Source organism: Micropterus salmoides, unplaced genomic scaffold (assembly GCF_014851395.1).
Source record: "Micropterus salmoides isolate LMB-PRFRI ecotype aquatic unplaced genomic scaffold, ASM1485139v1 Ms_hic_scaffold_3, whole genome shotgun sequence".
In the NCBI taxonomy this organism is placed as follows: Eukaryota; Metazoa; Chordata; class Actinopteri; order Centrarchiformes; family Centrarchidae; genus Micropterus; species Micropterus salmoides.
The window spans coordinates 9,666,657-9,681,728 of NW_024042261.1; the positions used below are offsets into that span (position 1 = coordinate 9,666,657).

Sequence of the window (15,072 nt, forward strand, 5' to 3'; positions counted from 1 at the left end):
TATCAAACACAAGCCGAAAGTTCTCTTCTTTTGCAGATTTCCCTTTCTAACATGTTGAGGGGCCAGGCCTGGGACTAACCTAAAAAGTTCTCCCATGGGGATGCCTCCCTCATGGAGCATGGGAGTGATCAGTTCTGCCAGGTACAGCCAGATGTGGGGGATGTCTATTGCCATGTCGTCAGCCACCTCCAGGATTTCCTGAAGCCTGAAGAAACACAAACACGTGGAGTGCACACATTTTAAAGTTTATTCAAGACTTCAAGATGAAAAACAAGTTCAGAATGATGCAACAGATGGGGAAACTGAGCAATATGGCACCACACTGACACAAACATGGAAACTAAATTTGTTTTTTGGCTAAGAACCGTTGTTTAAAGATTTCTCAATTAAATCAACTGCTTCAAAAAATTACTTTTGAGAGACTAATTTACTTGCTAAAGGCAGTTTTAAATCCTGCTGTTATAAACTGTTCCAGTCACGATTTCCACCTCTGCTATAATACACCTCACAGAAGACACTTGGATTTATGCATTTATTGCATGTAATCTTTTATCGCTATTAATTTCTATCAAACTCAAGACGTGTTTCACACACGTACAACATTACTTCTCCGACTCTGCCACCTCTCAGCGGCTCCATACTGACCCTTTATAGTAATGCTCCGTTGGGAGGATGCCGGTCTTAATGAGCTGGTGCAGCAGCATGCCCATGTGCTCCCTGGCGATGGTGCTGCGCTCCAGCGTCGACTCCAGCCCGTTTCGTACAAACACAAACAGCAGCTGAGTGCTGTTCATCTCCTGCACACACTGCAGAGCCTCCTGTTGGGACAGAAGGGCGTACAGGTTGTTGAAAGTGTTCAGGGTGCAACACGAAATGGCTTATTAGTGAGGAAAGTGTTAACTAAAATTTCATATGCATGTCAGTGTGTACCTTCATGTCGTTGATGTGGAGGTACTCTTCGATGATGGCCGTGGACTTCTTGTTCAGCTCTTCCTCCGTCAAGGCAGGCTTGGTGGGGGTCTGGGCAGGTGGAGGGGTAGCAGCTGTCTCCCGCATCGCTATTCACGCACAAAACGAAAAAGAACAAAAAAATTCTATTCAAATAATCTGAATTTATGTTATAAATATTACCCATTCTTTTTAGGTGAAGCCCACCAAAATTTAAAAATGCGGTTGTTTGATGCTCCCAGACAATTATATTCCTACCATGGTAGCAAATTCTCAGTTTTCCAAATTAAGGTTTAAAATATACAATTGCCACCTACCGTTCTCTTTGCTCCTGGCTCTCTCCCTGCTGCCTCTGTCTCTGTCGTCGGTCATGCTCGCTACTCGGCGGACAGGATCGGCCGACCCACGCTGCTCTCTCTCCCGGCTCCGCTCTTCATTCTCCCGGCTGAAGCTGCGCTTGGTGACCTGCAGCCGGTTTCGATCACGGTCGTCCCGCCTGTCGTCCCGCCGGTCGACCTGCCTGTCGTCCCGCCTGTCGTCCCGCCTGTCGTCCCGCCGGTCAAATCTGTCGCTGCCGCGCTCAGAGCGGTCGAAGCGATCGCCGCGTTCCCGACTCGAGCTGTTTCTGGAGAAGGACAGAGGGAGAGATGAGTCAGGGAAAGTTAACACAGACAAATGCAAACTCTGCAGGGTCCCACAGTGCATCTGTTGGTGGAAGCTTCTGTCTGAATACACTGTTGGCTTTGGTAATTGTGTCCTGTTCCTCACCTCTGAGGAACTCGTCTGTCTGAGTCCTGTGAGGAGCCTGAGGAGGACGAAGCCTGCTGTAAGGCTGAGAACCTGTTCAGAGTGCTGGTGGTTGGACGGCCGCCTGACTCTGGTCCTAGGGACGAAAAACACACAGCACATATTGAGTTTCAGCTCTGATGTGCTCAAGAACATGTTCTACACATATCAACGCATCAGTCTGGGAAACCTACCAGAATCTGCAGGTTTGGCGCTGGTGCCACCGCTGCTGCCCTTACCCCAGCTCCCCCATGTGCCTTTACCTCCAGGGGCAAGCAACTGATTGTTGAAGTCAAGAATTGGAGTCTGAAAGAAGAGACACTTGTTAAAAACACTACAAACAAGATACAACACTGATGGAATTTTAAAAAGATATCTCTCATGTGTCCTATTTCAGGTAAAGAGATGAAAATGTGTCGAGTGTCTGTGAGTGAGACAGAAATGGTGTGAGTAAGTGAAAACAGGCACACCATGAAACTTCATAGCTTCATAGTCGCCGTTCTCTCCTACCTTAGTAATTTTGCTAAGGCGAGAGGTGTCAATGGGTCGGTTCTTGGTAGAGATGGGCACTGTGTTCCAGCCCTCATCCTGGGGAGCACCACGGCCTTGGCTGTGAAGGCCCCCACGACCCCCGGGTCCTCCTCCACCCATTCTGCCACCAGGGCCGCTACCCGACTCCTTCTTGGAGACAAGGGCTTGCTGCACCTTCATGTGTTCCCGGTGTTCCTCCAGCTCAGCCTCTTTGTGGATCTGGTCGATGGTCTTGGGGCCCTGGTCGCCTCGCCGGGGAACCCAGTTGTTCTAAGATGGGGTGCGGGGGAAATTGTGAGTACAAAAGTATTTCTCATTTTGGTAATACAAAGGCATCTAGGAGTATTAATGCAGACACTGGATACATATTATGACAGTAGTGTTTGGAGAGACTAGAATTGAAAGGGATCAAGAGATCAACAACCTAGTGGTTTGTAACACTTCTTTTTAGCCTTTGCCTAGACAGGAAATAAATAGTTTGTTTCACAGTGAAATTAGGCCAATATGCTGACTAAGAGTAGCTGATCTGGCTTGTAAACACTGAAGATAGCAGGTTTTGTAACACTGTGGGGGCGGGACTGGGTTTAACTACAGGACTGCAGCATTCCTCCAGAGAAATAAGCTCCAACAACACTAGAATAAACTGGCTCTATAATAATATCACAAAAACAAATGTACTAGAAATGACCATGAGACGCATACAAGTGAACAATACTAGATAATATTTTTCTTGAACTGGTTAAAAACAAAGAACTAAAATTATGTGCTACTGGAAGACAAGTTTGTGTTCACCAGTATCCCCTATTGTGGTCAACATTTGCATTGACGAAGTGGAGAGAAAAGCCCTCAACTCCTTCAGAGGAACAGCACCGCAAAACAGCAACTCCGTGGACAGTAACATCAATGTCAATTTTATTTCTATAGCACATTTACACACACAGACCAATACTTACTTTTTGATTCCCACCACCCACTGGAGCATAAGCTAGGGGTCATGAGAATTTTTCGGACAACATACCACCAAGTGCCCAAGCACAAGCAAAGTAAAATAACCACCTGAAGGGGGCACTTACAGCCTGTGGATACCCTAAATGGACTTTTGTGAAAACGGCCACAAGATCCAGCAAAAAAAGACACTACGGGGGAGGAGGAAAAGAAGTTCAAACGCAACAACATTGTGATTCCATACGCGTCTGGAGTATCACAGAGGATTTTCAACAAACACCACATCTCTATATTTTTCAAGCCCAAGAACACACTAAGACAGATACTGGTGAAACACAAGAAAAGCAATCTAGTGTATGTGGTCCAGTGCAGTGAGGAATGCACAGACCTGTACATTGGGGAAACTAAACAACCACTACACAAACGCATGACTCAGCACAGAAGGGAAGTTTACCTACATCTGAAGGACAGAGGACACTCATTTGAGGACCACCAGGTGCACATTTTAGACAGAGAAGATGGATGGTTTGAAAGACGTGTCAAGGAAGCCATCTACACCCGGGTCGAGAAGCAGTCTCTTACCAGAGGAGGAGGTCTGTGACACCACTTATCCCCCGCTTAAAATGCTGTACTTTCCATCACTTCCCAGGAAACTCAACAAACGTTCACTTTTGGCCTCAGGCGCAGATGCCAATGAAGGTCAGGTTTAACAACACACTGGATGTGTGACCAGAGATATTTTTACAAGGCTTGGCAGTGGAAGCTGTGTTCCACTGTCAGTTATTTCAAGCAAAGTAGCATGTGTGTGTACTGTTTAGGTGTGTGTGCTGTGTTTATTCTTTACCCGTCGAAGGTCCAGCACATCCTGCAACATGAAGCGGATCCTGGAGGTGGTCTTCCTCTCCTTTATTATTTTCTCCATCTGATTGAAGTACTGGTCCATACGAGGCTGAGGATGACCACAACAGTTTGGTGAGGTTATCTCATACGCTGCAGTTGCAACATTAGAACTTTTTAATCAGCGTGCATATGTATGTGTGCACTCCTCTTCATCACACTATCTAACTGTGTATGCTCGTGGTGTACCTTGGCCTTCTCAAAGTCTAGGTCCTTGCCGATGGTGGACAAAAGTCTACACAGGCACTCCAGGGACTCCTCGTCATGGTTTTTGAGCAGCTTTACAATGCAGTCATGCATGATGACCTCTGTGAGCATTTTAAGCTTGAACAGCTCACCAATGAACTTAATGTTGCCCAGTGAGCGTCTCCTGGCCTTGTCTTTAGAGTCTTGTAGCTCCTCAGTGAGCCGCTGTTTCTCCTCCTCCTGCCAGAGTAAAAAAAAAAAAGAGGAAATTGTTGAGGAGTGATGGTTAGCTGTGTGAAAAAAAAAACTTTGCATAATATCAACATGACTTCTTTTGTGTGTAAATGAAGACCCCCCCCCCACCCCATATTTTATGTCGAAGTACTATACCACTGAGGAAGCATCCAGCTCTTTCTGCTTCTTCTCAAAGATCACGTCGTCATCTTTATCTTTTTCAAACTCCTTCTGGCATCGATTTAGCAGCAGCTTGCGGAAATTCACATGGCCTACCGACTTATCTGGTGTTTCGACTTTAAGCTGAAAAGAGTAGAAGAAAAAGTCGATCAAAAAAGAGCAGGAAAAGACAGACTGTAGGGTTATGTAGTCCAAGTCGCTCCACTGTTCCTCAATTCCATCCCTTAGGTTAGTGGCCAGAGCCTGGTAGAGACATTTGTAAACTAGGACTGCCACAGTTACCACATCACTGCAACACTTCAAATTCTTGCATTTAGCCTGTTTGACTAAGTAAGTACTAGAAACTTCATTTCCAAATCGTTCCCCATTTAAATGATTTTTGGTCAATATGAATAACACAGATGACGACCCCCCTCAGTCAAAGAAAATCATTCTGACCACTTTCAAAAGCTTGACAGCAGAGTGTGAGTATGTGAGTGTTTAAGTGAATATGTAATTAAATAAATTATCTGCACTTGAAAACACATTTGGACAAACGACCCTAATATGGGATTTATATTCTGCATTAAAGAGGTCATATTATGCTCACTTTCAGGTTCAAAATCTTAATTAGGAGGTTGTACCAGAACAGGTTTACATGGTTTCATTTTCAAAAAACACCATGATTTTTTGTCATACTGCACATTGCTGCAGCTCCTCTTTTCACCCTGTGTGTGTGTTGAAGGCGTTTTACCTATGGAGTGAGACATCTTATCTCTACAAGATCTTTGTTGGGAGTTGCAAATGCGACTACTAGATCAGAAGCAGAGCAGGGCGGGCCATGAGAAGCAGGTCAACAAGCTTATAAAAATAGACTGGAGCAAGAGTTTCAGAGTGGAGAGTTATTAATTCGTAACAAAAGTATCTTTCATCCTAGCTAGTGTTTGGAAGGGAGAGGAGAGACAGCAGGCGGGCGTCTTGTCACTGTGTGCTGCTGCTCAGTGTTCTTCCACCAGTGTTTTCCAGGGCGTGTCGGTCGGACTAGCTGCTTGGCGAGCATTATGACGTGCATTTTGCGGTGTCGTCACAAGGATGAAAGGGAAACGGCTGGACTACAAACGAGCTGTTTTCAGGCAGTTTAGAGCAGAGTTTCTGTGGGAGATGGAAACTCCCTTTGGACTGGACTTGGAGCTTTTTCCCTTTGCAAACCTGTTACATGCACCAAAAAAGGCCAATAACTAAATAAAGGAGAGGGAAAAAGCCAAAAAGCATAATATGGCCTCTTTAATGGAAGCATTTCAGGCTTTACTTTAACGAGATTAATTATGTATTATGTAAATAAAAAATACTTGGCTTGTGTGAATGTATTGTTTTAATGCCTTTTGTATGAGACATGAAATGTACTAAGTGATCATTTAACACACTTTATCAAAGCAGTCACACCTCTGAGCTCTCTGCAGAAACGCACAAGTGAACACTTAATCCACAACAGTCCTAGAGTAACACATTTCTATATTGTGCGTAGCACCACTTACCCCCATAAGGCAGCGGCACATGTTGGCGTAGGCCACAGAAAAGTCTGGCTCGGAGATGGCCTTTTCAAAGGTAAGATCTATGACTCCTTTCAATCTCTCCTCGGTGTCAATAGTCAGATCCGTCACTTGTTTCATTAGCTGTTGAAACTTTTGGGGGGTCAGTTTGTTGAGGATGCTGCGAACCCGTTTAAACAGCTCCTGTGTCTTCATCAGCTCTGAGTCGTTCTCCTCAGGCTCATCTCCTGGGCGGCTGCGAACGGCTTTCTTCGCTGAAGGTTTCCAAGCCTTCTCTGCCTTGTTCAGCTGAATGTCCTCACCAAGCGACATGCTGGTGATGATTTTCCTCGGCTCTTTCCTCTGGATCTGCTGAGAGCGGCGTGGACCGCCAACTCCGATACCCATACCTGGAGGCTGGGAGGAGAGACGGGAGGAAGGGACAAAGACGGTATTTCATTCATGGGCTATGAACCTCCAAATGCAGAGCTCTTGGATCACCATCATCGAGAAAATGTAAACTTACTGGTCCTCTGGTTCCTCCTCCCATGCCAGGCCTGCCAAGGTTGGCGAAGGAGGGTGTGAAGTCAGGGCCGCAGTTCATTCCTGGTAGACGACTGGGGTCCAGCTGACGCAGAGGGGTCTTATTAGCCTTGTCTAGGACAACATCACTGATGGCTGGTAGACCCTCAGGCTTGTTCATGCTGGCTGAGATGAACTGGAAACCCAGAAGAAACTCTCTGTCATATTGCTTCTTCTCCTCTGGGTTGATTGGCTTCCATTGTTCTGAAAGAGAAACCAGAATGTTCTTTTATTGAAGACATTTAATTTCCCTCAGCATCTACTCATAATGAAACTGGGATGCAGTGTCATTATATCTGTAGATATGGTTTTGCCCCATAATGTCCACAAGGTGGCAGATAGGCTAGTAAATGAATGAATTAATAAAAGGATGAATAGGTACAGTAAATGTGGTCTGTGGATACATTTTAAAAGGTAGTGTTTAATGAGGGACAATCTTAAATAAAGCTGCTGAAATTATTTGTATGTTTTGACTTTTAAAGCAGATGTTTGACTTGCTACAGTTTTTTTGTCACATTTACATACAACAGAAAAAAAGCTGCAACAAGGCAAAGCGTCATGACCTACACTTTAAAAATCACAGCTTGGTGAGACTTGTTTTGCGTCGCTCCCACATAATATCCTTTTTTCGCTGAACACTATGACACTATCAATCAGGTAAAATGCCACTCCCTAAATTTCAACAAAGCAGGCAAAAACATAGTCAAGTGACTCCGCTCCAGAATGCAAGTGTTAAAACATCATCGCTCACACACTGAACTGACAGTATAAGCCACTGAAAGGTATCAAGGTTCAGCGACCCACCCTCTTTGTACTGGTACTTCTTGTCAGTGGTGGTCGGCTCAGGAGGATCTGGCTGAATGTTCTCAGCGTCCAGCTTGTCCTCCTTGTCCTCCCAGGTCAGGTCTGCCTCTTCTGCGGCAGGAGGGGAAGCAGCAGGGGGCTGGGTCTCTAGTACTGGGGCAGGGGCTGGCTCGGGCTCTGGTGGAGCAACTACCTTCTCCTAGTTTAAAGATGGGAGAGGGGTTAGGGCAGTTGAGACAGCAATAAGACAGTTCAAATTTATTATACACTTGAGTTAAAGATTAAATCTTTTCGCCAGCGTCAACAGGTTTGAAGTAACTGCAGGCTCAAAAAAAACAGGTTGGAAAAGCGTGGAAATGAATGAATAAATGCATTACTGCACACACACCTCTTTAAAGGCATCCAGGAGGTCTCCCACTGCCTCCTTTTTGTTCAGATCTTTCATCTTCCTCTTTTTCTTTGGCACAGACACAGCAGCTACAGGAAGGAAGACAAATCAGCCTCACAACATACTTGACATTTCTAATGATGGAGATTATAATTCTAAACTATCAAATATTTTTGAATGTTGTAATTCACTGACCATGCATAGTAGTTTCTACAAGGGTAGGGATGACCGTCTGGGGAGGAGGAGTGTCCTCCCTCTCCTCTGCTGTGGGAGGGGGAGGAGTGGGCACAGTTTCTGGGGTGCTGTCAGCTTTGGAAACCGCCTCTGCAGGAGATGGCTTCTCTTCCTTGGCAGCGGACTGTGGCACTGGGGAATCTTCTTTGACGTCCAGGGCGACTGGAGGAAAGTTTCTTTGACCTCAGGCGGGGCGGGAGCTGCCTGGACGATTGGATCAGCAGGAATCTCCTGGACTGCGGTGCAGGTGCAGGCTGGTCGACAGGTGCAGGTGTGGCTTGGTCAACGGGTGTAGGTGCTGCCCGAGTGATGGCTGTGGAGGTCTGTATGACAGGCTGCTGGCTGGTGACAGGTTCGGCGATGGGGCTGTCGTCAGGCTCAGCGATGGGGCTGTCGTCTCGCTCTGCTGTACTGACAGCGGGCACCTCGGGGTCTTGAGGGGCTGGCAGCGGCAGACCATTGGGGAGGCAGAGTTCCTCAGGCTGTGCAATGGGAGACTCCAAGGGGGCCTCGAGGGGACTGGGTGGCAACATGACGGAAAGCCTTTCTGGCTCCACCTTTGCGACACCGTTAATGGTGGAAGAAGGTGCAAAGGGTGTGTCAAGAGAAGCAGCTTCCTCTTCAGCTTTAGCCTCCTCCTCTACCATGACCTCCTCCTTTTCCTCTGTGTCTTTCTTGTCTGTTTTGTCTTGTGCAGCGGAGGTGGGGACAGGGTCAGGGAGGGGTGCAGGGTAGGCAGGAACCTCAGGAGCTGATTGGGGGGTTGGGGTGCGTTCCCTGGGAGGTGGAGGAGCATCCATCACATCTGCAACAGCAGCGCTGGGAGCAAGTGTGGAAATAGTGTCGAGAGAGGGGTCCTCTGCTTCTGATAGTAGAGGGGGTGAAGGGGGCTTAGTGTTCGTGTCTGGGGATGTAGCCTCAGTGGGGATGGGGTCACTTATAACAAGTTCAGGGGTCTTTGACAGAGGAGGAGGGGTAGGTTTCCCTCTTTCATCTGGAGGGTCAGGAAAACATTTTGTTAGACTTCTGAAATGTATCATAATTACTTCTCTGTTCCGTTCATCATCACAATTATGTTTTCATAATCCACAATTCCTGCCCTCGGTGTGGGGACCACCACAACAACAACAGTATTTATAGATCCGGGATCACAGTCACAAAACATCGAAGGGTACTGTAGCTTTAACACAGGCTGATGTAGGAGAAACAAAATGCCAGCCAGTTTCATTATGCGTTAACCTTATGAGAGTAGAGCTTCTTCTGAAGTGCACCTGCCTTTGAATAGAATTATCAAACCAACCAACTCTTTAGATGGCACATTGTTCTCTCTAAACACGCTGCCTTCATGGTGATCGCTGGACTACCTGGTGTAGTCGCTCCTACAGATGAAAAACGCTGCAAAATAATTGCACAGTCAAAAGATAAAGACACATTCATCAACCAGAAATTGTGTTAACTTCCACCATCCACCTATGTGGTAGAATATAAGGCCACAATATACTTGATATTGTCCAGTTTGAACTCACGAGTCCCCTTATTATCCAGAGGCTGCTGTGTCTGACATCACTCCTTAACGGTATTTATCTCTGCGAGCTGTAATTTCTTATGCCCTTTTATCCACACAATTTAACTATTGCAACATGTAAGTTTGGGAAATGGCTTGTTTAACTAGTAAGGTTTATTCCCCCGTTAGCAAATTACAGTAGGAAGTAAGCCTATTCATAAAACACAAGATCATACATAACATGATCAAACCTAATCTTTCGCTTAGCTCACAGCTCCATACCTCAGTAAAACTTGCTCTTAAAAGTATGTTGATTAGAAGAGAAACCTTTAGCTGAATGCGTGTCATTTTCACAAAGAAAGAAATAATGCTTTGAAATAATGCTACTGCACAAGTTGAATTTAAGACCTATTAAAAGGTAAAATGAAAGCTAATGACTGTTGACTGAAAATGCAAATAGGAACATTTCTATTCTGTATTCATCTTGAAGTACTTCTGCAGCACACTGCAAAAATAAGATCTTTAAACAAATAATAACTGCATTAAATATATTAGCAGCGTTACACATGCTTTGGTTCGGTACCTATAAACCAATTAAAAAAAAGGAAAAATAAAACAGCATGAAATAATACCAGGCAAATATTAATAGCTAATGTAAATATGAACAATATCAAAATGATAATGGGGAGATTGTATTTATATCTGTGTGTGACTGTGTTCAGGGCTCTGTGCATGTGGAGCTCACCTGGTCTAACCACTGCTGGGGTAAAAGCAGCTGTGACACTCTCACCGTTGGCCTGGGCCACTGCAGTACTTTCTGAGCCAGATATGGCTGTCTGTTGGGAGACACACACACACACACACACACACACACAGAAGGTAAAGTATGACCTTAGTAGTTAGGACAATTTTTTTCCCACTTGAGTAAGAGAAAACCAATTGTTTCACATCAGTCCCTAGTTGGCTATCTGAGTCACATGTCAGAACTCTAAAAGCAAATCATAGATCAGTCTGATTTTGACAAGTTGTAGTGTAACACATGTTTGACGGCTGGCAATCGGCAGCATTCCCCATAAAGTAGGAACATGTGGGCGGCACAGGCAAGTAAATGCTTGTTTTAAATGTATTTTCAGTGCTGACATTTACACAATAAACATATATAAATCGATATAATATAGACCGCAGAAATGAGTAGCTGTTGGATAACAACCATAAACCTTATACACAGAATTTATATAAACTATAATATAACTGTATTTACAATCTATGGTAACAACTAAATGGGATCCAAATAAACAATGCAACAACAGTGCTGACATGCACTGAAAGCATCTTGGTGAACTACACCAACCTAAATTAACGCTCTAAACTGACGCTCACCCCATTTGCACTGATTTGATATCTGATCTTTTGTCAGTCCCTGAAAGTCTTTTAAAATATGACACAAATAAATAGGTGTCTAAAAGTAAAATGGAAACAGTAACAGTATGCCATTTCTGCTGTGTTGAGTCCCGATCATGGAATTGTAGCTCACCTGTGGTGGGGTTGGGGTAGAGCCACTGCGGCCCCCTGACATAATCTCCTCTGTAATGTCTCGACCTCCTTGGTTTGGGTCTCTTATTCTGATCTATGGAGGAGAGGGAAGAGATGTCGTGGTGAGACCAGAAATGATGAAAGGCAGAAAAGGAAAATCTGTATGTGATAGACAGCACTTGAGAACTGGTTGCTTTTCAACTACAAATGAGGAAAAGTAAAGAGAAAGGCAAAGGGTTAAAATGTTTTAGGGTGAGGACAGTAACGTGTAAGCGAAGAGTTGCTTTCCCATGATGCAACGCCTACACTCGTCAGCCCTTTCTGGGTCTAGCTGGCTGCTAGCTAGCTGCCTCTGATTCAGTGAAAGCTTTTTCATATTGTGAATACTGAGGCACCACACACCAAATCCAAACACTAACCGCTATGCAATTCCTTTGCTGCCCAACTGAGTGCGCTTCAGCCTCTTAGTCACCACTAAAGCTGTGCTGACGGAGCAAGAATCAAGTTCACCAACTTTCCAAACTGTCAAATAAAATTCACTGCTGGTTTAAATTGTTGTGAAAATGCCTGACTTAAAGAACAACAATATTTGCTTGTCGCTTCTGACCTTTCACTGGTTCAGTCTGTCAGCAGCTCCTCTCCAGGAGCATTCCAAACCTTAGCAGGCCTCTTTCATCCTGGGGCTGGAGTAGCCGTTACAGCGGGCTTTGGTCTGGAGTTTAAACCCCACAGAGCAGGATGGTGGGTGGACGTAGCAAGTGTAGTTTTACCTCAGCTTAACTCACACACATCCAGGCTGTGAAATGAGGTACTGGCCAGCAGAACAGGACAGAGCAGGGCTGTGCCTGTCAGTAAGCTAGTTAGCAACTTGACTCACTCTCTCCCTCTCTCTCATACGCTGAACAGAACAGGGAGGAGAAAAAAGGATAAAGCGACTGGCCTTGTAAAGCTATGGTATTGGAATGCACAACCCGCCCACAGAGACTAACAGACAGTTAAAGGGGACAGGGAGCGAGGGAGGGGCAGGACAGGGGGAAATGGGAGGGTTTCCAGGGGAAAAGAAACTTAACGTTATCAAATGAGCTGCAGCTAGCAGAAGAAACTCCCCCTTTTCCTCATTCTCACTGTGTGCTCTGTCATCCTGCATGCTCAAGTTGCTCCTCAGATTTTTTTTTCAGGCTCACTCCTTCTGAGAGCAGAGGAAAACCAGCAGGGGTGGGTGGGGGCACAGCAGCACAGGAAGGCTGGTTGGTTAGCTCTTCCGCTCAGAAGGGGGAGGCGACCTAGTGGACACGTGGAGCTGAGCTATGTGCTGACATGTCCTACACCCCCCTCCCCCTTTGGATTTTCTCTGACAGTGAGAGGGAAGCAAGAGAGTAGGAAAGTAGGAAAAAAAAAAAGACTGTTTGCAAAGCTTCAACGTCTGCAGTACTAAATGGGCAAAAATTGGGTAAAATGGTGGCAACTAAAAGCATGACTACCATAGGCTAGAAAATACTGAATACTTATTTTGTGTGCGTAAGATGTGTACCTTTGGGAAGCAAAATAGCCTTGCGGTTCTACACTTACTGTCCCGACTGCCCACACTACAGCCTTGTGCCATGTCGGTGTGTCCTTTACAAGACACCAACCTATCTCTACCTGCTCTCTCAAAGTGCATCGCTTCCAAAAAACAAGTTTTATGGCTGCAGCACTAACACCTTTAACTCACAGCATAGTATGCTGCATTCACTCCCAGTCACTCCCAGTCACTCCCAGTCTGTCAACTTTACTATGAGAGTGTTTAATTTTATGTGGGTGTGTGTGTGTGACAGAGACAGTGAGTGTGCACAGGGCCTTGAGGCCAGTATTATAGCAATGGTCGGGGCCCATAGGAATGGGCCAAAGTACACCCGAGGCGACCACAGTCGCTGATAAGCAGCCAAGTTCCCCAGCGAGAGGGACCAGACATCATGCAAGTCTAGCGGCATAAGAGCACGTACTCTAACAGCATTTTCCTGATTATATGGAGATGGAGGGATTCACACTATATTATACCTTAATATCTGAAGGAGTCTATAAAGAAACTACAAATGATGTTGGCATATTTCAGAGAAAAGTTACGTTCCAGCCTCCATGAAGTCAAAACGCACACGAACTGTGACAACAGCTCCAAGCTAGTCAAAACTAGTTAAAGACACACAGACAAAGTTGATGAACAGAGAAATTAAGAAATAAATATGCAAAATACAGCCACTAGGTAATGTGTTCAGATAGCTTAAATTTGCACCTCTCATGTTATCAATTTTAATTTTTACTTTTGCGTAGATGATTTAAAGTATACACCTCTGTTTTTCTCAAAGGTAAATACAAAACTTGGGAAAACCCTGCAAGCTGGTAAGGCCGTATGATTTTTCCAAGCCTCTCCGACAGAAGACTGTGATAAATGTCATTCAAGACGGCCCAGGAGATATGTCACTTCTGTTAACTGAAAAACATCTTGTGCATCTTGTGAAACAGGTCAAAAACCCCCACAACTTTATTTTTAGTTTATATTTTTCATTCTAGCTGGAGAGAATAGTCTCTGTGGAACCTGAAAATGAATTTCTCAAATGTTACCAGCATCATAAAAGTTTCAAATGCAAAAATGATGATTACATGAGAGGCACAAACGGGGGCTCAGTTCACAGAGAGTTACCACATACCAGCGAGGGCCATCTTAGAGAGCAAAGGAAACACTACGCATACTGTAGAACTGGGGAATATGTGGTGCAGCAGCTTAGTGTTACAGCACATGAAGTTAAGGCCAAGTCCACCACTATCTGTTTCAATCAGTAAGCTGAACTCTACGCCCAGACTCAAGAATAATCTAGAATCATCTTCGGAGAGATTGCAACACCACCGACTAGCTGGATTATCTCAAAACTAGGGCTGGCCAATAAAATATATTATGATAATTATTGCAATATAATTTCCCTCAATAACGATATAATAAATGTTCAATATGTCGTCAATAAATATTTGGTTTAATTCATTTGAATCACAAATTGGCACCTACATTTTCTATTAAAATATTTTGTTGAAAAAAAGAGGCCTGAAAAAAGATTAACTAATCATATTTGTTGAAAAAGATAACAGTTTTGAATGTTCTACCTCAGATTCTTGAAGTGATCCACTGTTTGGCATTAAGTGTTTGTCACATTCTGACCATAAAGATAAGTTTAACCACATAATTAACCATCTGGTTTCTTCAATTTTCACTCAGGATCAATAATCAGCCTTGAGACTTGAAAGAAATAATGATTTGACATATATTGTGATAATTATCGATATCGAATGGTGAAATGTTTTTATCGTGATAACATTTTTGGCTATATCGCCCAGCCCTACTCATCAAGTCTCTGGATTACTGTGGAGGGGAAAAAGCACTACTTGTTCTTATTACTACAAGGGTTGATAAATGAACGACTTTTACAATGAACAGTGACTCGAATGTCAAGATACAGCATTCAGAAAATTTGTACTATTTGGTAACTTATGGAAGTTAATATTAGGAACCGTGAACCAGAAATCCATTCCCAATACGCCATTTTAAAGTGGAAGATGTTTTCTGTAGTAAAATACTGACTGTACCTGTTTACGTTCCCGTTTGGTGGGGATGTGTTGGGGAGGCTGAGGTGGTGGTTGCTGCTGTTGAGGGGCAGGGTTCATAATGACCGGTGCCGTCTGCACCGATGGGGTGAACTGAGGCTGGGCGGGGTAGTAGGCCCCTGCTGTGGATCAGACAGAGAGAAGAATGTAAACCAACACATGCCGACTTAATCCTATAGCCA

General features: G+C 44.6%; 1 protein-coding gene across 1 annotated transcript in view; it reads right to left on the minus strand.

Moving 5' to 3' along the window:
* The window catches only part of LOC119882798 (eukaryotic translation initiation factor 4 gamma 1-like), a 40,393-nt gene that overhangs the window by 5,368 nt on the left and 19,953 nt on the right, over window positions 1-15,072 (minus strand). The window contains 20 exon segments of the mRNA XM_038693055.1: window positions 80-205; window positions 646-818; window positions 931-1,058; window positions 1,266-1,573; window positions 1,717-1,831; window positions 1,929-2,040; window positions 2,245-2,535; window positions 4,055-4,159; window positions 4,297-4,533; window positions 4,684-4,830; window positions 6,222-6,632; window positions 6,742-7,001; window positions 7,602-7,800; window positions 7,990-8,078; window positions 8,185-8,394; window positions 8,397-8,462; window positions 8,465-9,217; window positions 10,473-10,563; window positions 11,262-11,354; window positions 14,873-15,012. Of these exon segments, the coding sequence (XP_038548983.1) occupies window positions 80-205; window positions 646-818; window positions 931-1,058; window positions 1,266-1,573; window positions 1,717-1,831; window positions 1,929-2,040; window positions 2,245-2,535; window positions 4,055-4,159; window positions 4,297-4,533; window positions 4,684-4,830; window positions 6,222-6,632; window positions 6,742-7,001; window positions 7,602-7,800; window positions 7,990-8,078; window positions 8,185-8,394; window positions 8,397-8,462; window positions 8,465-9,217; window positions 10,473-10,563; window positions 11,262-11,354; window positions 14,873-15,012 (4,054 nt within the window).